Source organism: Salvelinus alpinus, chromosome 21 (assembly GCF_045679555.1).
Source record: "Salvelinus alpinus chromosome 21, SLU_Salpinus.1, whole genome shotgun sequence".
NCBI classification, from domain to species: Eukaryota; Metazoa; Chordata; class Actinopteri; order Salmoniformes; family Salmonidae; genus Salvelinus; species Salvelinus alpinus.
The window spans coordinates 29,443,600-29,464,345 of NC_092106.1; the positions used below are offsets into that span (position 1 = coordinate 29,443,600).

At 41.7% G+C, this 20,746-nt stretch overlaps 2 protein-coding genes across 5 annotated transcripts in view; one reads left to right on the forward strand and one right to left on the reverse strand.

The window, feature by feature from the left end:
• Positions 1-8,082, forward strand: part of LOC139548192 (retinal guanylyl cyclase 2-like) — a 39,475-nt gene extending 31,393 nt beyond the window's left edge. Inside the window, exons 12-18 of the mRNA XM_071357675.1 lie at positions 2,203-2,366; positions 2,569-2,761; positions 2,940-3,114; positions 4,635-4,733; positions 5,139-5,233; positions 5,331-5,416; positions 6,417-8,082. Coding sequence (XP_071213776.1) covers positions 2,203-2,366; positions 2,569-2,761; positions 2,940-3,114; positions 4,635-4,733; positions 5,139-5,233; positions 5,331-5,416; positions 6,417-6,501 — 897 coding nt within the window. The 3' untranslated portion in view covers positions 6,502-8,082. The remainder of the gene's footprint in view (positions 1-2,202; positions 2,367-2,568; positions 2,762-2,939; positions 3,115-4,634; positions 4,734-5,138; positions 5,234-5,330; positions 5,417-6,416) is intronic.
• A 1,855-nt stretch (positions 8,083-9,937) lies between these two features.
• LOC139548193 (serpin H1-like) lies at positions 9,938-14,544 on the reverse strand. 4 transcript variants are annotated; one of them, XM_071357677.1, is made up of 6 exons: positions 14,413-14,544; positions 13,511-13,572; positions 11,760-12,382; positions 11,530-11,628; positions 11,173-11,405; positions 9,938-11,005 (listed from the first exon to the last, which is right to left on the reverse strand). In XM_071357677.1, the coding sequence occupies exons 3-6, from the start codon at positions 12,343-12,345 to the stop codon at positions 10,703-10,705; spliced, it is 1,221 nt and encodes a 406-aa protein (XP_071213778.1). In that variant the 5' UTR covers positions 12,346-12,382; positions 13,511-13,572; positions 14,413-14,544; the 3' UTR covers positions 9,938-10,702. The 4 variants fall into 4 exon arrangements, with proteins under 4 accessions (XP_071213778.1, XP_071213777.1, XP_071213779.1 ...); XM_071357676.1 differs by having other exon boundaries at positions 13,529-13,572; positions 14,413-14,543; XM_071357678.1 differs by lacking the exon at positions 13,511-13,572 and having other exon boundaries at positions 14,413-14,542.
• Positions 14,545-20,746: the final 6,202 nt, after the last annotated feature.

Genomic DNA, 20,746 nt, shown 5'->3' on the forward strand with positions numbered 1-20,746 from the left:
ATAGATGGGAGGGGTTGAATGGAGCTGAATGGTGGGACTAATAACAAGATAACCAATGTAAAATAGGTTCAGAAATGTTGTGAAATAGCACAGTTAAAAATATAAATCAAACTGGATGGACATCAGAAATAGAGGAAGGACTAAAAACAAACAAAATATAACTATTGTAAAATAGATTGTGTCTGTAAAATGTGTATAATATGTATAAACTTAAGGTAGAAGCCTAAGTGTTATTGTTTATTTGTTTACTCCAATTGGGGGGGGGGGGTGGTAGGGTTTGCAGGGAATAATAAAGATATATTCTAAAAAAAAGTGTATGTGTATGTATGTATGTATGTATGTATGTATGTATGTATGTATGTGTATATGTATGAATATTTATGTATATATACAGTCGTGGCCAAAAGTTTGAGAATGACACAAATATACATTTTAACAAAGTCTGCTGCCTCAGTGTCTTTAGATATTTTTGTCAGATACTATGGAATATTGAAGTATAATTACAAGCATTTCATAAGTGTCAAAGGCTTTTATTGACAATTACATGAAGTTGATGCAAAGAGTCAATATTTGCAGTGTTGACCCTTCTTTTTCAAGACCTCTGCAATCTGCCCTGGCATGCTGTCAATTAACTTCTGGGCCACATCCTGACTGATGGCAGCCCATTCTTGCATTATCAATGCTTGGAGTTTGTCAGAATTTGTGGGTTTTTGTTTGTTCACCCGCCTCTTGAGGATTGACCACAAGTTCTCAATGGGATTAAGGTCTGGGGAGTTTCCTGGCCATGGACCCAAAATATCGAGGTTTTGCTCCCCGAGCCACTTAGTTATCACTTTTGCCTTATGGCAAGGTGCTCCATCATGCTGGAAAAGGCATTGTTCTTCACCAAACTGTTCCTGGATGGTTGGGAGAAGTTGCTCTCGGAGGATGTGTTGGTACCATTCTTTATTCATGGCTGTGTTCTTAGGCACAATTGTGAGTGAGCCCACTCCCTTGGCTGAGAAGCAACCCCACACATGAATGGTCTCAGGATGCTTTACTGTTGGCATGACACAGGACTGATGGTAGCGCTCACCTTGTCTTCTCCGGACAAGCTTTTTTCCGGACTTTACCCCAGTCCTCAGCAGTCCAATCCCTGTACCTTTTGCAGAATATCAGTCTGTCCCTGATGTTTTTCCTGGAGAGAAGTGGCTTCTTAGCTGCCCTTCTTGACACCAGGCCATCCTCCAAAAGTCTTCGCCTCACTGTGCGTGCAGATGCACTCACACCTGCCTGCTGCCATTCCTGAGCAAGCTCTGTACTGGAGGTGCCCGATCCAGCAGCTGAATCAACTTTAGGAGACGTACTGGCGCTTGCTGGACTTTCTTTGGCACCCTGAAGCCTTCTTCACAGCAATTGAACCGCTCTCCTTGAAGTTCTTGATGATCCGATAAATGGTTGATTTAGGTGCAATCTTACTGGCAGCAATATCCTTGCCTGTGAAACCCTTTTTATGCAAAGCAATGATGACGGCACGTGTTTCCTTGCAGGTAACCATGGTTGACAAAGGAAGAACAATGATTCCAAGCACCATCCTCCTTTTGAAGCTTCCAGTCTGTTATTCGAACTCAATCAGCATGACAGAGTGATTTCCAGCCTTGTCCTCATCAACACTCACAACTGTGTTAACGAGAGAATCACTGACATGATGTCAGCTGGTCCTTTTGTGGCAGGGCTGAAATGCAGTGGAAATGTTTTTGGGGGATTCAGTTCATTTGCATGGCAAAGAGGGACTTTGCAATTAATTGCAATTCATCTGATCACTCTTCATAACATTCCGGAGTATATGCAAATTGCCATCATACAAACTGAGGCAGCAGACTGAAAATTAATATTTGTGTCATTCTCAAAACGTTTAGCCACGACTGTATATGGGTATGTATGGGTATGTATGTATGTATTTGGATATATATATTTACCCAAATAATATCTGGGGGATTGGAAATGATGCAGACAATTACATTGATGGAAGCAACAATCTATCAGCAATATTAAAGCTGATCCACCCCTAAAAAAAACATTGCAAACGCTAGTATGGATATTCAGACACGGACAAAGTCTTGGCTCATAGCTTTATGGATTTTTACAGAGAGCATAAGTCATACATAATATTACATAATGTAGTGGTGCACCAAAGATGATGATGATGGTGTTGTGTCACAGTTCAAGCTGATCAACAAGGGCAAGAAGACCAACATCATTGACTCCATGTTGCGGATGCTGGAACAGTACTCATCTAACCTGGAGGACCTGATCAGAGAGAGGACAGAGGAGCTGGAAGTGGAGAAACAGAGGACGGAGAAACTGCTGTCTGAGATGCTGCCTCCGTGAGCTTCATGTTATAACACACACACAGACAACTAAAGAAGACAATGGGCATTTTGTTATTTCAAGATATCATTCTTGTACAATGCCAAGGGTATTATCCTTTCATAACATGATACAGTACCATACTTTTGACTTTTAATGATTGTTTGTTGCTCTGTGTCACATTACCACAAACACAAAATGTCCCATGTCACATTACAGTTCTGTGGCAGAGGCTCTGAAGACGGGTGCAACAGTGGAGCCAGAGTACTTTGACCAGGTCACCATCTACTTCAGTGACATAGTAGGCTTCACCACCATCTCCTCCCTCAGTGATCCCATCGAGGTGGTGGACCTGCTCAATGACCTGTACACCCTGTTTGACGCTGTGCTCAGCAACCACGACGTATACAAGGTCAGTTATACTATTTTCACACTACTGAGTTGAACCGAAATGAGCTGAGCATCATAGTTGCGGGTTGGGGTGCGGGGCTAGGGAAGCATCACAACAACACAAATCAAGTGACGTGATGATTTTTTGAGTATCGATGTGGCAATGATTTACTGTATGCCTGTTTGTTGTCATTGTGTAGGTAGAGACCATTGGTGACGCCTACATGGTGGCATCAGGTCTACCCAAGAGGAATGGCAACAAACATGCAGCGGAGATAGCCAACATGTCCCTGAACATCCTGAGCTCTGTGGGCACCTTCCAGATGCGCCACATGCCCGGCGTGCCCGTCAGGATACGAATAGGGATACACTCAGGTGAGAGAGGGCATTGGGTTGTCCCTGCCTGGCAGACACACTCTGAAGTTAGGTCACATATTAGCTAGTTGATCAATCTTGCTCAATGGCTGAATCCCAATGTGAGGTGTTTATAAAGATGAAGAGTTTCTTTCCAAAATGCTATATATCCATTTTCAGAAATCTTGGTAAATTATCTTCTACAGTTTAAAGAACTTAGGAAAGCGATTGGTGTGTTTTTTCACTATCTAATCATGACATGGGGTTGTTCAATGACAGACATGTATTTGTTTGAAATCTATCACTTGATGTTTTCATTTCAGAGACCAATAATCATGTTTTTTTGCAAAACGCTATGTATCTACTTCACTCACAAATAAATAAGTAGTATTGCCAGGTTTTACACAGTCAAATGTACTGTAACAAATAAATACATTTTTAATAAAGAACTGTGATACATTTGTGACGTAAATATTTATTTGGGCTGCAATCTGAGGTGCAGCTAACTCTAATGAACATATCTTCTGCAGCAGAGGTAACTCTGGGTCTTCCTTTCCTGTGGCAGTCCTCATGAGAGCCAGTTTCATCATAGCGCTTGACGGTTTTTGCGACTGCACTTGAAGAAACTTTGAAAGTTCTTGAAATTTCTTCCACATTGACTGACCTTCATGTCTTAAAGGAATGATGGACTGTCATTTCTCTTTGCTTATTTGAGCTGTTCTTGACACAATATGGACTTGGTATTTTACCAAATAGGGCTATCTTCTGTATACCACCCCTACCTTGTCACAACACGACTAATTGGCTCAAACGCATTAAGAAGGAAAGAAATTCCACAAATGAACTTTTAACAAGGCACACCTGTTAATTTAAATGCATTCCAGGTGACTACCTCGTGAAGCTGGGGTTGAGAGAATGCCAAGTGTGCAAAGCTGTCATCAAGGGAAAGGGTGGCTACTTGGAAAAATCTCAAATATAAAATATATTTTGATTTGTTTAACACTTTTTTGCTTACTACATGATTCCATATGTGTTATTTCAAAGTTTTGATGTCTTCACTATTATTCTACAATGTAGAAAATAGTAAAAATAAAGAAAAACCCTTGAATGAGTAGTTATGTCCAAACTTTTGACTGGTACTGTAGGTGAGACAACCAAATATCACAGTCAAATATACAGTATGCAAACATTCCATTCCAGCTAAACAATGGACATAGCGATTTGCAAAAACAAAATCAACATTTTAATCCACACTTAAAATCTATTAATTGAAACAGTCATATTTTACACACACATGAAGGTACCCATAAGCAGAAATCATTTCTGGTGAAAAAAACACAAATGTGAAAAATGTGTGGATATAACGTTTTGGAAATAAGCTCTTCATATCACAATCAATCACTTTGATTATATTTCCTTTTCTAACTGTCTGTATGTGGGGATCCGTCATTCATAACGAGGGTGGCTGAAACAGTAGCAGGCCAGGGTTTGGTTTCTCAATGTGATGTCTGAGATGTGATGCACATGTGTTGTGTGTACAGGGTCATGTGTTGCTGGGGTGGTGGGTCTGACCATGCCTCGGTACTGCCTTTTTGGAGACACAGTCAACACTGCCTCTCGTATGGAATCCACTGGGCTGCGTGAGTATCAGAGGTTCTTGGTGTTGATTTACAAAACATTAAGAACACCTTCCTAATATTGAGTTGCACCCCCTTGACACAAACCAGTGCACCTGGCCTGGCACCTACCACCATACCCCGTTCAAAGGCATTTAAATATTTTGTCTTGCCCATTCAACTTCTGAATGGCACACATATACAATCCATGTCTCAATTGTCTCAGGGCTTAGAAATCCTTCTTTAACTTGTCTCCTCCCCTGCATCTACACTGATTGAAGTGGATTTAACAAGTGACATCAATAAGGGATCATAGCTTTCACCTGGAGTCACCTGGTCAGTTCTTAATGTTTTGTTCACTCTGTGTATTTCTGCTCAGGATGTCTGCATTATGGTATGGTTTGTAGTGACAGTGTTATTTCCGTTCAGCTTATAGAATTCATGTGAACATGAGCACTGTGAAGATCCTGCGCTCCCTCAACGAGGGCTACAAGATAGACGTCAGGGGCATGACAGAGCTGAAGGTATAAACACCTCACAATATATTATCCTCTGTGTTCACCTGTAGTATTTCTTTCAACTGTTTATAAATAAATCATGAATAATGATGTGTTCTTACAGGGTAAAGGCATTGAAGAGACATACTGGCTGGTTGGGAAAGAAAACTTCACAAAGCCTTTACCGAACCCTCCAGAGATAAAACCAGGGTAGGAACTCACAATACAGTACCTTATGTTGACACCCTGGCGAGAACCACCCTAAGTGAATCTTAACATGTCTACATTTCATTTGGTGAATATTTGTGCATTGATTATACAGCAGTTCTATGTGTTTATGTGTAGTCATTTCACACATTTTCTCATCATTCACTACATGAGCAAAATGGAGCCCCATTGAATACTAGGATGTGATTGAGGCTGTTATGGTGGCATTACATGTTTTGCCTACTTTAGGGATGACAATCATGGACTGAACCCAGAGGATATAGCTGCGTACAAGGGGAAAAAAGCAGAGAAAAAAGCTTGATTCTCTGAGTCAAAATCGAGGAGGTAGCTAGCAACTTGCATGCCGTGCTCTGTTGTGTCATGGTGGAAAGCTAGTTGTTGTGTGGGTTCTTCTGTTGCATGTAGTTTGTGGATTTCACAATCTGTGGGATTTTGTTGATCCCCCTCTACTACCCCCCCGCCCCCTATACTGTCTATCCATAGTCTCTTGATCTGATCTCTTCAAGTCTTGATTTGATCTCTTCTCTAATATTCTGATCTTATCACCTTCAATACTGTTAAAGCAGAGCTTGACCATCCCAGAAAAGCTCTATTCATGTTGGATAATCTCTTTCCATTGTGAGTGGTTCACCCTCATTTCCGTCCTTCCTTTCTTCTCACACTCTCATTTGAGGCAGCACCTCTGAGACACTGGTGGCTGGTGACACCTTAATTGGGGAGTACGGGCTCATAGAAATGGCTGGAACGGAATTAATGGAATTCACTCTATTCACTCCATTCCAGACATTATTATGAGCCGTCCTTCCCTCTCCAGCCTCCTGTTCTCTAAGACAATTAACATTCTCAGTCATGCTTCTTCTGCCATGTCCTCTCGTCTCATCTTGTCTCACCAGCTGTCTTGTTTACTATAATCTGATAGGCCTACTAGACTACTGTTTTAAGTGAAAGTATATTTAAATGTTATTTGATCTTCCATTCTCAGGGACAACTGGCAAGAGATGGTGACAGATGAGATCAAGACGATATTTCGCAAGGCCAACCGGGAGGTGGACAAGCCTAAAATCTGAGCAGACGAGACAGACGGAGAGAGACAAACATGGGGAGAAGAAGACACATCCAAAGAGAGAGAGAGAGGAAGAGAAAGGGATGATGAAGAACTGGAGGACAGAGGGCATGGACCGGCCTGCTCACTGCAGCTTACGTGGCCTCCTTTAATAGGATTTCCTGGCTTCTGTCTGTGTAATCTGCTTGTGGCCAGCACAGCAGAAAGGGAGAGCACTAATGAAATGAAGGTTGTTGTATTACCGTCCTGCGACAGGGATAGTGCGTGTCTTCTTAATGAACCATACACTTATGTCTCTGGTCTCCCATTGGCCACTAAGTGGCTTCGTGTCAGTGGAGTGGTTTTGTCTAGATGGGATACAGTTTATGTCAAAATGGACTTTAGGTAGCAGGTTAGGAGAATTTACGCAGCAGGTTATGAGAATTAATGTAGCAGCTAAGGATAATTAAGTTAAGGTTAGGAAAAGGGTTAGGTTTAGGGTTAGCTAAAATCCAAAACATATCAACTTTTGACGTCAATTTGACATAAATTGTATTCCATGGCAGGGTGGGGGTGAGGCCCCAGTGCTCAACAGGATGTACTACTGTATCACTCCACTCCCATACTGTACTATAGCTTTTAATCACATGCATAATAGGAGTTATGTTACATTAAAAAAATAATAATAAATCATCACTCTTCTAAAAGTTTTGGAAGGAGCACTTCTCTCCACCTGATGAGAGTTGTGGGGTGAAATAAGACATTTTGTTAGTTATGGCAAAATATGATATTCAATTTTTAAGTTATGGCCGAAAAGCTTTGTATGGATGTACGGTTAGCTTTCCAAAGTTGTGAGAGGAAATCGGATATATATCTACTGTATTGTTAATGGACCACAAGTTTGTTGGCATCTAGGTAAATAATTCCCTATATTAATCGTGTTTTTTTGTATGAGAAAAAAGAGTGCTATTTGAGGACAATGATACAATGCAAAAACTAAGGACAGACACTGGATTTCTATGTTTTACATTGACCTCTAGAAATTCAAAACAAAATGAGTATATGCATGCTGTGTCCCGTTGTTATAGATTGTCTATGTAATGTTTCTGTAAAACGGCTTTCCTTTAAGCAGGGCATTTGGAGCCACGGAGGATACTGATTCTCCATAGACAAGACAAGTAAAGAATTGTCATGTCTGATGTCTATGCCATCATGGACAAGAGTACCATCTCTTGTTTGGTTGAAGGTATGACTTGTATAAATTAAAATGAATGAGCGTCCATTACAGGCGCTATGAGCTCATACTTTAGGGTTACCTATGCAGCGCAAAACATGAATAGATCATTACCAAATAACATGAGCAATGATATATGCAGATTGATGTTTGATGATACATATTGGTGAGCTTTTATTGTCTTCTATTATTTCATCTACTTCATAGACTATGAGAACAATGAATTAAAATAATATACAGTTTGCAACTTAAATTTTCAAGATGCACAGTGTTGAAAAATGTAATTTGTTACTGATTACAGTTACATGACTAATGTAATCCGTAATCAGTAACGTAAAGATGCATTCATTATGTTATAAGTCTTGGATATTTATGAGACACAAAGACTAATGTAAATATGATATATTTAATTAAATAAATCACTGTTTTATTTACATGTATGTGACACTTATTTCAATGGCTCTTCTAGCCCGAAGGAAAGGGAAAGTATTCTCCACATGGTTCCTCTATTCACCAGGAGATGGCGCTGAGATCACCTCTTTCTCTTTCTGTCCCCTCCATTCTCTTTGTCCTTTACTCTCTACATTGTTTATGGGCATATGATGATGGAGTACAACTTTGTTTCTAACACCCCAGATTCTACTAATGTCTGTTTTTCATAATTATTTATGAACAGTTTCTGAATCAGTTTCGTGTCTTAAGGTCTGTCAATTGACAATAGAGATGTCATAAATTTGACTTCCTTGTTGAGTAGATCTCTTTCTCCCTGTTCACCATGTTAACCTTGCACTCCAATCTCACCCAGCTAGGTTAATTAGCTCTATAATGGGGATTTCCTAACTTAGTGATCTCTATACAAAACTTACACTCTGACAGTACTAACTACTGTGTTAAAAGTGGGTAAGGTCTAAGATTGGGGAATCCTTTGGAATTGTGTGCCTTTCGCAGGTTTGCAACTTAGGGTCTCCGGGGAAAGAATCTCCACATCCATTCTGTGACAGAGGAATGTTGGCCATTAGGCCAACTGGAACGAATATCATTCTCCTCACTGAACCCAGACAGTTAAGACACGTTCTGCACAATTGCACACTCACTGCAAAATGTTGTTCATTTCAGAGGCTTGCATCCTGATTATGGCCCCTTATGAGCCCTTTACTATGCAACATCTAACCCTTTCTTGATCATTACATTTAAGTCATTTAGCAGACGCTCTTATCCAGAGCGACTTACAAATTGGTGCATTCACCTTATGATATCCAGTGGAACAACCACTTTACAATAGTGCATCTAACTCTTTTAAGGGGGGGGGGGGTTAGAAGGATTACTTTATCCTATCCTAGGTATTCCTTAAAGAGGTGGGGTTTCAGGTGTCTCCGGAAGGTGGTGATTGACTCCGCTGACCTGGCGTCGTGAGGGAGTTTGTTCCACCATTGGGGTGCCAGAGCAGCGAACAGTTTTGACTGGGCTGAGCGGGAACTGTACTTCCTCAGAGGTAGGGAGGCGAGCAGGCCAGAGGTGGATGAACGCAGTGCCCTTGTTTGGGTGTAGGGCCTGATCAGAGCCTGAAGGTACGGGGGTGCCGTTCCCCTCACAGCTCCGTAGGCAAGCACCATGGTCTTGTAGCGGATGCGAGCTTCAACTGGAAGCCAGTGGAGAGAGCGGAGGAGCGGGGTGACGTGAGAGAACTTGGGAAAGTTGAACACCAGACGGGCTGCGGCGTTCTGGATGAGTTGTAGGGGTTTAATGGCACAGGCAGGGAGCCCAGCCAACAGCGAGTTGCAGTAATCCAGACGGGAGATGACAAGTGCCTGGATTAGGACCTGCGCCGCTTCCTGCGTGAGGCAGGGTCGTACTCTGCGAATGTTGTAGAGCATGAACCTACAGGAACGGGTCACCGCCTTGATGTTAGTTGAGAACGACAGGGTGTTGTCCAGGATCACGCCAAGGTTCTTAGCACTCTGGGAGGAGGACACAATGGAGTTGTCAACCGTGATGGCGAGATCATGGAACGGGCAGTCCTTCCCCGGGAGGAAGAGCAGCTCCGTCTTGCCGAGGTTCAGCTTGAGGTGGTGATCCGTCATCCACACTGATATGTCTGCCAGACATGCAGAGATGCGATTCACCACCTGGTTATCAGAGGGGGGAAAGGATCATGATGTATCAGTATTCTTTGAGGAAACTGACTAGATTCTTACTTGGATAAACTCAATGTTAATCAGACACCAAGTTCATTTTAGGTTTCTTTTTATTTAAAAAAAGAGTCAAAAAGGACACAACATTGCATTATGGCAACATTCCAAGGTTTAGTGGTAAATGCCTACAACAAAATCACAGTTTGGTTGGCAAATGGCATAGATAATTCAATCAAATCAAAGACTGCAGAGGAACAGTTTCAGTGCAGCTGGGAGGCAAAAACTGTGAAAGCATGAGAAATGTACTTTGCAGGGTGGAAAGTGGAAAATAGTATGACACTTAATTAGCTAGTAGTACACTTGTGCAACAATCTTTTTCTCTTTAAACATGAAAGATAATGCAACTAACCACACATATCACAAACCCAATAAGAGAAAGAAGCCAAACCTATACTGGTGAAAAGAATGGTGGAAAAAAGTCTGATTTTATGGAAGGCAAAAATCAGAGAGATCATACTTAATATAAGCATGCTGTCGGGTCATCTGCTATTCAATGTTCAGGGACTCTAAAAAGGCACTTGTGGTGTTCAGATTTTTCCTGAAATGTATTGAAATGCAGACTTTGACAATGTTATTGATTATGGTGCATTGCAAAGGCCAAACAGCATTTATTTGAACGTATACACTCCTGTTCCCTGGGAGTGCTTAATGTGTCTGTGATACAATAGTAGGTCTAGATATTCAGTCCACAGATGACCTATTGGAATGTGTTCTTGGGGTAACAGTCATACCATAATACACATACTATTTCCTGGCATGATTCAATCAGTAACCGTATCTCTCAAACTGTCCATTAACTATTACAACTCGTCACGCATCTTGTCTCCTTTGGGTCGCACCATTCTGCCGATGAAGAGGATGGAGTTGGTCTTGTTGTCCTTCACCAGGAAGATGAAGGGATGGTCAGCATAGAACAACTTGGGGTTCCTCAGCTTCTCGCTTCCGAAGATGCTGGTGTCGAAGGGGTTCCCCTCGATGTCCCACTCCATTGAAGAGGCGTGGAACACGTTGGAGAGGTACAGGTCCTTCTTGCCGGAGATGTTGGACAGATCGGCCTTGGTTTTGTCCACAGCGTCGGTCAGACCAAGTTCACCAAGAGTTTTCTGGAGAGAAGAGTACAATAGACGGTGACATATGGAGAAACGTTTCATATGTAAGTCAAATATGTTCTTTCATAGTCAAGCTTAAAAGTTGAGTCATAGTTTATGAGATAAGTCTTTAATGACCCTTAAATCTATTGCAAACAATATAATCGCAATGATGTGATTACCTGGAGGTTGTGGCTAACCTCCATGCTGACTTTGGGCAGAGAGATGGCCACGGCCCTCTCCTCCATCTTGCCCATCCAGGTTTCCAGCTGCTTGCGGGTCAGCAGCTTCTCCAGCCTGTCAAGGGGTTCCAGGTGATAGGGCATGATGAACACCAGGCTGGACTGCTTCTGGCCCAGTGGCATGTCCAGCACAAACAACCTGTTCTCTGTGTCATCATGGAACTTATAAAGACCTGTGGAACACAGTCATGGGATGAGAATAGATGAGTCAAGTTCTCTTGATAATGATGTAGATAATGTCTTATATTAAGGCTTATAGTACGGTATGTCTCTATTCAAAAGGTTAGTGAAATCTACCGGTGCGATGCATCATGGGAACAGAGACTGTGAATGAACGGGTCACCAGGAAGCCACGGTTGTCTACCATCTTCTCATGAAACTTCTCATCCCAGTGAGCTGGAGAAAGAGGATAATGTTTTCACATCTCACAATCTTACTGTTTAATACGCCCCAATATAAATAGTAATAACAGTAGTCAAAGGTACTAACTACTAGGCTACTGTGTGTTTTTGAATAGCTCTACTTACGCTTGAAGAACATAGCGTTGGCGATCGTTGCTCCGTCAGCATTCTGCACATCCTTGGTGATCTCAGGCAGCTTGCCGTCTGTCGACTTGGCCGCCCATTCGTTGATGGAGTTCACTGTGCTCCTCTTGTCCCTGAGGTTGATCTTCGAGTGGTCATAGTTGTAATGCTTCTTGCTGCTCTTCACAAAGTTGTCGGCGAAGGTGACCGAGCTGGGGCCGTAGAGGCGGTTACTGATCTTCCATGTGACGTTACGGGTCTTGGGGTCGCTGACCTCAGTCAGGAGCTCTGACAGGCCTGTGTGCAGGTGCTCATCCTTCAGGGCGTCAGCGCTGAGGACAGACTTGACCTGGGAGGCGGTGGATGCCTTGCCTCCGAGAGCCACCATACCAAGGGAGGAGGCTACCACCACAGGGGATATCAGGATGTTATCAAGGCCCTTCTCCTTGGCCACCATGTGGTAGAGGCTGAAGGCCAGGTTGGCGCTCTTGTCAGCCATGGTGGTGGCATGGCTGCTCAGCTTCTTCTTGTCTTCTCCGGAGGCCGCAACGGCCAGGAGGCACAGAACTACAACGTTGGTTACCCACATCCTTTCTGTCTTCTGGTTGTTGAGCAGCTATAGAAGCCTGAAAGCAGACAAAAATACAATAATGTTGGAAATAATGTTGGAAATCCTGTGTTGGTATTTGAGGCCATTGTTTCAAAGGGTCTATTTTTGTATAGCCTGTATACGCTGAGTATGTTGAGGTTGAGGTGCACCCCCCCCCCCCCCCCCTCCCCATTTTGCCTTCAGAAAAGCCTCAATTTGTCGGGCATGGGCTCTATAAGGCATCGAAAGCGTTTCACAGGGATGCTGGCCCATGTTGACCCCAATGCTTCCCACAGTTGTCTCAAGTTGGCTGGATGTCCTGTTGAGTGTGATAACCCCAGCAGTGTTGCAGTTCTTGACACAACCCAGTGTGCTTGGCACCTACCATACCCATTTCAAAGGCACTTAAATATTGTCTTGCCCATTCACCCTCTGAATGGCACACATACACAATCCATGTCTAAATTGTTTAAAGGCTTAAAAATCCTTCTCTAGCCTGTCTCCTCTTCATAACAAGTGACATCAATAAGGGATCATAGCTTTCACCTGGATTCACTTGTTTAATCTATGTCATGGAAAGAGCAAGTGTTCTTAATGTTTTGTTTACTGAGTGTAATGTGTTATTACGGTGTGGTTTTAGAATGAGGTCCCACATATTCAGCAATTGAATGACATTAGCCACCACGTTGGCTGCACAAATGAATGGGTCCCAATTTTAGGCAGCCATGTTTCTAGCCACGTCAGCAGCTGTAGAAATCTTGAGCTACAGCAGCAGCCAGGAGTGCTGAGCTCTGACTGAGGGTGTAATTTGATACCTCTCTGTGCTCTTGTTAATTGTAGAACAAAAAAGCATACATTCACAATTTCTAAAATGTGATATTCAGAATTTCTCAGAGGTATCATTACAGCACAATTTTGTCAATAGATCGTGTCAACATAGAACCTATGGAGGTACCCGTTACTAACTTTTTTGTTTGCCCGACTTGTTCAAACAAAAGGAGCAAATATGTAGCCTCAGGATACATGTGGAGGAGTGGCTTCTGATCAATCCTTTGATTTTCCACTACTTGTAAATTGCTTTCCTGCCTTCAAAAACATGGCAGTATATAGGCTGTGTAGCTTTTTTTCCACAGATTCTGAATTTTTGTATTTTTGTACACTTTACATCATTCTCTTGGGATACCTTGAAATGTTTTCATACTGATGTCAAGGTTTTCGTTTTTCATTCTGAAAGAAAAGAGGTGCATTTGGTAATCTCCATAGAGCAGGTGATAAAGCATTAGTCAGACCCATATGGAGTTATTTTATTACTTCTAAATTTTGATATTCTTTCCATCTTCCCTTGATATAGGATCCATTGTTGAAAACATTTTGTATTTTATATTTTCTTTAATAATGATCCGTAGCTAGGTATATCATGCACACACACGTAAAACTTCTCTCATTGGTCAGTGTATGTCCCAGAAAAACATCCATCCAATCAGAAATGCCACAGTGGAACAGCATCAGCTCCACAGAGAACCAAGTCTGATTTTTTATAACATCCCACCACTCCCAAAATCATCTATGCAATGTTAGTAAATAGCAGTTCTGCTTGTTTGTGTGTGCAATTACCCTCAAAAAGGCACAGTGATGCCGAAACGTTGGTTTTTACCCAATAAATTACTGGCATATATATATATATCAAGTTAATGCAATGATTTGTAGTTCTCTTAATTTATTGAATAATTGTAAACCAAACATCAACATGCATCATCAAGCAACGATATTATCTCAAAGTACAGTTAACTGACGTATCTAATACCCTTTACAGATACATTGCATGAAAATCAATGCGGCACCCTATCAGCTACTCCAGTAATCTCACCAAACAATTGAGATAATAGGAAATATATGTTGTTTTACTAAACGTAAAGACTGTGCAAGAGTGTCTGAATCAGAATACATTCCACATTCTACAAAGTTATGTTAAAAAGAGCATGCACTGTACTTTGACTTTAAACATTAAAAACAAAACAGCTTTCCCAAAAAAACATGGTCAAACGAGAGCCTTCTCCCAGTCCTTACCTGGCAGAGCTTGGCACAATCTCTCTCAGCCCTCACTCTCTGGGTTCGCTCGTCTGTTGACTGATCCTACAGTTTTTTCTCTGGCCTTTATAGACCATGGAAAAGAAACTTCTGGAAGTTGGGAATGGGGTATGCAAATGCAAAACCTATGCCTCTCCTTTGGAGCAGAGACTTCAGACCTCCCCCTGGATCCATTTGATGCAGTGCTCTGCATGGTCCTAATGCTGTAGACTGACTCAATCACACACACAGCTTTCATCATATTAACTTTCACCAGCACAATAGATATGGGTATGGATGTGGTCATTTTGTTTTTATACAGAAAAGTGCAAAAAAAGTAAAGTACAATAGTGTGGATATGTGCATGTCAGTGATGATATCCCTTTGGCTTCCTCTTGTAGTTGTGAATGGACACACCGGGCACAATGCTCATATGCATGTGTATAAGTGTATTGTATTTTCAATAATCCTGTTCAAAAGCAATGATTATGGAAGGGAATCCACATGGCATTTATAACAGTAGTTGTAACCGTAGTTACTATAAGTTTGTAAAAGTAGTTACAGTTTCAGCCTCTCCATCACTCACCCCTCCCCCATACTGCCACGTCTTCCTCAGCTGATTGCAGGCTTGTTTAGGATGGGGGATGTGGAGCAGGAGCTATAGCAACAGTGCTGTAAACCAGCTAGAAATCAAGCTCTGTCCTAAACACGTCCTCACGAGTCCGAATACAAGCAACTGAAATCGCTTTTTACACCATTTAAACGAAAAGTAAGCTTTTATTGTAATACAACGTGAAATTCTGCCGGTACCATGTAGAACTTCTCTGAAATAGGTATAGTGAAATGTAATCCTGATGCCATCAGTTCAAATCACATAATTTCACTGTGCATGTAGCTAGTTTTCTCCAGAAATGTACATCTCTTTTTGCAGCCCGATTTTAAATTGCCCTCACATGCCAGCTGATGAGAGACTTGCCTTTTGTTGATCGGGGGAGAAGGTTCCCCGAGGCTTCTACAAACGTAACCCCTCTCCCACACCCATGCCGCTGTAATGTCCCCACCCCATGTCCCAACCCCATGTCCCCACACCTTCCCCCAGGCTCCGTTTTTTAATTCTGTAGGAGTCAAATACTCTGAAATTCCTCAGCACCTGTATGAGGCAGGCCAGGCCTAGTTCAAACTAGCCTGGTCCAATCCCCAATGGATCTTATCTAATGCAAAGATACCCCTATCCTGTTGATTAGCAATACATTCGTTTTTGAGTGAGAACTCTATAAAACTTACTAGAGCCTCATACATGCATATTCCATTTTAATTCAGCAAACCAACATGGATTGAAAGGTGCTCCTATGAAAGATTGTTTATTTTATTCTACTGAGCCATTTACTTTATGTTCATATTCTTATAATTTATTTCTTATTGTTGTTGCATTGTAGAGAAGGAACCTGCACGTAAGCATTTTGTTGGCCAGTGTATACCATGTGTATCCTGTACATACGACTAATACAAATTCAAACAACTGTGAAAGGATGGAGGGACTAGTACGCCTGGTGGAGATGGGGCATTTTTTACACATTTATGTCGATCTTCTGTACCTCTGTAGACAACACTTATATAGGAAATTAAAACGCCTTTGGGGTGATACTAATTATTACTAAACCCACAAAGTGAAAAGGTTAAGGACAAGAAACAGAAGTCTGCAGCTGCTACTGAAGAGGTTTCCTAAACATTTCATTTCCTGTTTAATCTCAATGTTCTTCAGTGTCATATTTTTTCCCATGCACAACCCAGCTGAACTGTAATTTTGCTCTCATGCTTGTTTGACGTTAGATACACTAACAGTGTTTTTTTTCGGTGATTGAGATTTTCAACATGATTGGATATGTAAAACAGTATCGCTGTGCAGGATTCTGTACCTTCATTCAGTGAGATGAGAGACACAAGGGATCTATTCAGTTAAAGGAAGCTTGGGGGGTGCTGCCAAGACTAACGTTTGATGTCAGACCTCAGTGATGTCGCCACGGTGCTGAAGGATGTACATTTCTGAGGCATTACCTTTAGATCTGCATCTTGTAGAGAGGTAGAGAGCAGCATGTTTCAAGAATATAACACAATCATGCAATTCACATATTGCGAATAGTCTACCATGAATAACACATCTATGTACTGGTTATCTTTTAGGAGGCATTTTGATGCCATATCAATAAATGTTGATACTGTGGTTGATAGTATGTGTAATCATTGACCAACAACAATATGTTGGAAAAGTTTAACTAAACTTCCATCGCTTAGAATCAATCAAGTACATTTTTTTCCAACATCCAGAGCTTGATCCAAACTCTTGAGCTCAACATATTAAATTTGATTTGTCTTAATTATGATTTGATTAACTTTTGCTCCTCTTCAGGTCTGTGACTGTGCTGAGCTGGCAGAATAGGCTAATAACTGCCTGGGGGTGGGTTCAGACTGTATAACATAGTCATCTAGGGAAGGGCTCGTAATACTTGGCTATTGGATTAGCATGCCCTCTGGTGGTCTAAAGATGTTCACATTTTCCATAAACGGCAACAAAGTTTCCTCTTCACAGTGCAAGTGCTAAACTTGAGGGAGACTCAAGTTTTGCTAATTTTTAATTGGTCACATTTTGGCAGTTTAAAAGAATTGTAAATATATTGTTGCGGCTTTAATATAACCCTGAGGTTAGCTCTGATTGAACTCCTATTCTCATTATCTGTCTTCTAAATATGGACTTCATATTTGATTAATTATACTCGTTAATCTGTTTATTTTATTTTTTAGATAAGCATTCAAATTAAAGAGGGTGGCAAAACGTGTAAATATTCACAATGGGACTAATCCCATTTAATTATATACATAGACACTAGATGGCAATCAAAACAAATACAGTTTTTTCCAACTGCTTACACACGTTTTCAAAACTGTCTCCTTTTTTCAAAACTCTACACACAATTCCCAAAACTGCACACACAAAATGCCTCACATCTCCCTCAAAATGTAACACTGCTTTCAAAATGCCATAAACACATGTCAGAATGAAGCATTTCCATCAAATGGCAAACACTGCTTTCATAATTGTACATTTTTGGATATACCATGTAAACACTGTTGTTCTAAATCTAAAGCTCTTTGGTCTTTCATAGGCTTATATCTACATTTCAATACAATGTTCTACAGTGAAAGTAATCTTCTGAGAGTGGTAACAAGTACACTGTAAACACCAATGCAATGTAGAAACAGAAAATATTTGTATACAACATTAATGTTGTATACAGTAGCATACAACAAAACCATAAACATATGTAACCCAAAAGTATATTCTTTAGAATACAGTAAAGAACACAATTGTGTGCGTGGGGTCCCGGGGGGGGGCAGTCCAGGAATTGGTAGGGGGGGGGGGCAGTCACCAGTGCTAAGCTACGCTTCATCTCTTCTCCGGCCTGGGTCTGGCCACAATCCTTCGTCCACATCACAAGATACGTTTTCTCTTGCCAAACATCGAGGGAAGTATCTCCTAGCATGGTGTATCCAACCTTGGACAGAGGCAACCTCTATGTCCCCACATGCGTCCTCCATTGCCTGGAGAAGCGGCATGCGGGCATAGGGTTGGCGATCATACACTTTCCAGCGCCAGGCTGAGAAGAATTCCTCCATGGGATTTAGAAAAGGTGAATATGGGGGTAGGTACAAAACTACAAATTGTGGATGGGTGGCAAACCAGTTTTGGACCAGAACAGCCCGGTGAAAACTAACATTGTCCCATAAAACCACAAATCTAGCAGGCTCCTGATCTGGATCAAGGACAAGCATTGTGTAAATTGCATCCAGAAAAGTGAGCATATGGCCGGTGTTGTACGGACCCAGTGTGGCATTGTGATGGAGGACCCCGTTTTGAGTGATGGCAGCACACATAGTTATATTACCCCCACGCTGTCCAGGGACATTGGTAATTGCCCTCTGTCCTATTACATTTCTTCCGCGGCGCCTGGTTTTGGTGAGGTTGAAGCCAACCTCATCCACATAAATAAATTAATGGCGAATTACATGGGCATCCAGCTCCAATACTCTCTGTAACAGACAAAAGGATATACAGATGAGTAAATACAGTGAGGGAAAAAAGTATTTGATCCCCTGCTGATTTTGTACGTTTGCCCACTGACAAAGAAATTATCAGTCTATAATTTTAATGGTAGGTTTATTTGAACAGTGAGAGACAGAATATCAACAAAAAAATCCAGAAAAACGCATGTCAAAAATGTTATGAATTGATTTGCATTTTAATGAGGGAAATAAGTATTTGACCCCTCTGCAAAACATGACTTAGTACTTGGTGGCAAAACCCTTGTTGGCAATCACAGAGGTCAGACGTTTCTTGTAGTTGGCCACCAGGTTTGCACACATCTCAGGAGGGATTTTGTCCCACTCCTCTTTGCAGATCTTCTTCAAGTCATTAAGGTTTCGAGGCTGACGTTTGGCAACTCGAACCTTCAGCTCCCTCCACAGATTTTCTATGGGATTAAGGTCTGGAGACTGGCTAGGCCACTCCAGGACCTTAATGTGCTTCTTCTTGAGCCACTCCTTTGTTGCCTTGGCCGTGTGTTTTGGACCATTGTCATGCTGGAATACCCATCCACGACCCATTTTCAATACCCTGGCTGAGGGAAGGAGGTTTTCACCCAAGATTTGACGGTACATGGCCCCGTCCATCGTCCCTTTGATGCGGTGAAGTTGTCCTGTCCCTTTAGCAGAAAAACACCCCCAAAGCATAATGTTTCCACCTCCATGTTTGACGGTGGGGATGGTTTCTTGGGGTCATAGGCAGCATTCCTCCTCCTCCAAACACGGCAAGTTGGGTTGATGCCAAAGAACTCCATTTTGGTCTCATCTGACCACAACACGTTCACCCAGTTGTCCTCTGAATCATTCAGATGTTCATTGGCAAACTTCAGACGGGCATGTATATGTGCTTTCTTGAGCAGGGGGACCTTGCGGGCGCTGCAGGATTTCAGTCCTTCACGGCATAGTGTGTTACCAATTGTTTTCTTGATGACTATGGTCCCAGCTGCCTTGAGATCATTGACAAGATCCTCCTGTGTAGTTCTGGGCTGATTCCTCACCGTTCTCATGATCATTGCAACTCCACGAGGTGAGATCTTGCATGGAGCCCCAGGCTGAGGGAGATTGACAGTTCTTTTGTGTTTCTTCCATTTGCGAATAATCACAGAAACTGTTGTCACCTTCTCACCAAGCTGCTTGGCGATGGTCTTGTAGCCCATTCCAGCCTTGTGTAGGTCTACAATCTTGTCCCTGACATCCTTGGAGAGCTCTTTGGTCTTGGCCATGGTGGAGAGTTTGGAATCTGATTGATTGATTGCTTCTGTGGACAGGTATCTTTTATACAGGTAAGAAACTGAGATTAGGAGCACTCCCTTTAAGAGTGTGCTCCTAATCTCCGTTCGTTACCTGTATGAAAGACACCTGGGAGCCAGAAATCTTTTTGATTGAGAAGGGGTCAAATACTTATTTCCCTCATTAAAATGCAAATCAATTTATAACATTTTTGACATGCATTTTTCTGGATATTTTTGTTGTTATTCTGTCTCTCACTGTTCAAATAAACCTACCATTAAAATTATAGACTGATAATTTCTTTGTCAGTGGGCAAACGTACAAAATCAGCAGGGGATCAAATACTTTTTTCCCTCACTGTATGGTATGTCTGAAGTACTGGAAGTAGTGTTGCATACATACCTCTACAAAGTCATGTCGCATATTCTTGACTCTGACAGAGTTTCTCTCAAATGGCACCTTGTAAAGTTGTTTCATCGTCACTCGGTGCCGTTGGAGGATGCGTTGTATGCTCGACAGGCTTACAGCATTGATGTTGTTAAATATGGTGTCATTATTCAAGATATGCTCTCTTATCTCTCGAATCCTAATTGCATTGTTGGCCAAAACCATATTTTTAATTGCAGTCTCTTGTAACTCCGTAAACAAGCGTCCTCGTCCTCCATGATGTCTTTGCCTTTCCACTCTGTACAGAATTCAAACACAGTATGTGTTCAGCATAGGAGCTGTAAACAATGTACAAAAAAAGGTAGTACAGCATGATAACCAACCTCATTCATTCAATGCAGTGCAGTAAATGGATGGCTTAGAGTTACAAATGTTTATGCAATACTATGCAGTCATACGTATTTTACAGTACATTACTGTAATGCTAAAATAGTCATTAGATAGTTGCATACCTGTTCTCATTTCTGAAGGTTCGAATTATGGACGCCACTGTAAATCGACTCAAGTTGGCTCTCCCATG

Bases quoted from the DNA above. Each gene is read 5' to 3' on its own strand.
- LOC139548193 (XM_071357677.1), bottom strand. From the start codon at position 12,345: ATGTGGGTAACCAACGTTGTAGTTCTGTGCCTCCTGGCCGTTGCGGCC. The intron at 11,629-11,759 runs GTAAGTAGAGCT...CTCTTTCTCCAG, and splicing joins CAACGCTATGTTCTTCAAGC to CTCACTGGGATGAGAAGTTT. The intron at 11,006-11,172 runs GTAATCACATCA...TCTTCTCTCCAG, and splicing joins AGGTTAGCCACAACCTCCAG to AAAACTCTTGGTGAACTTGG.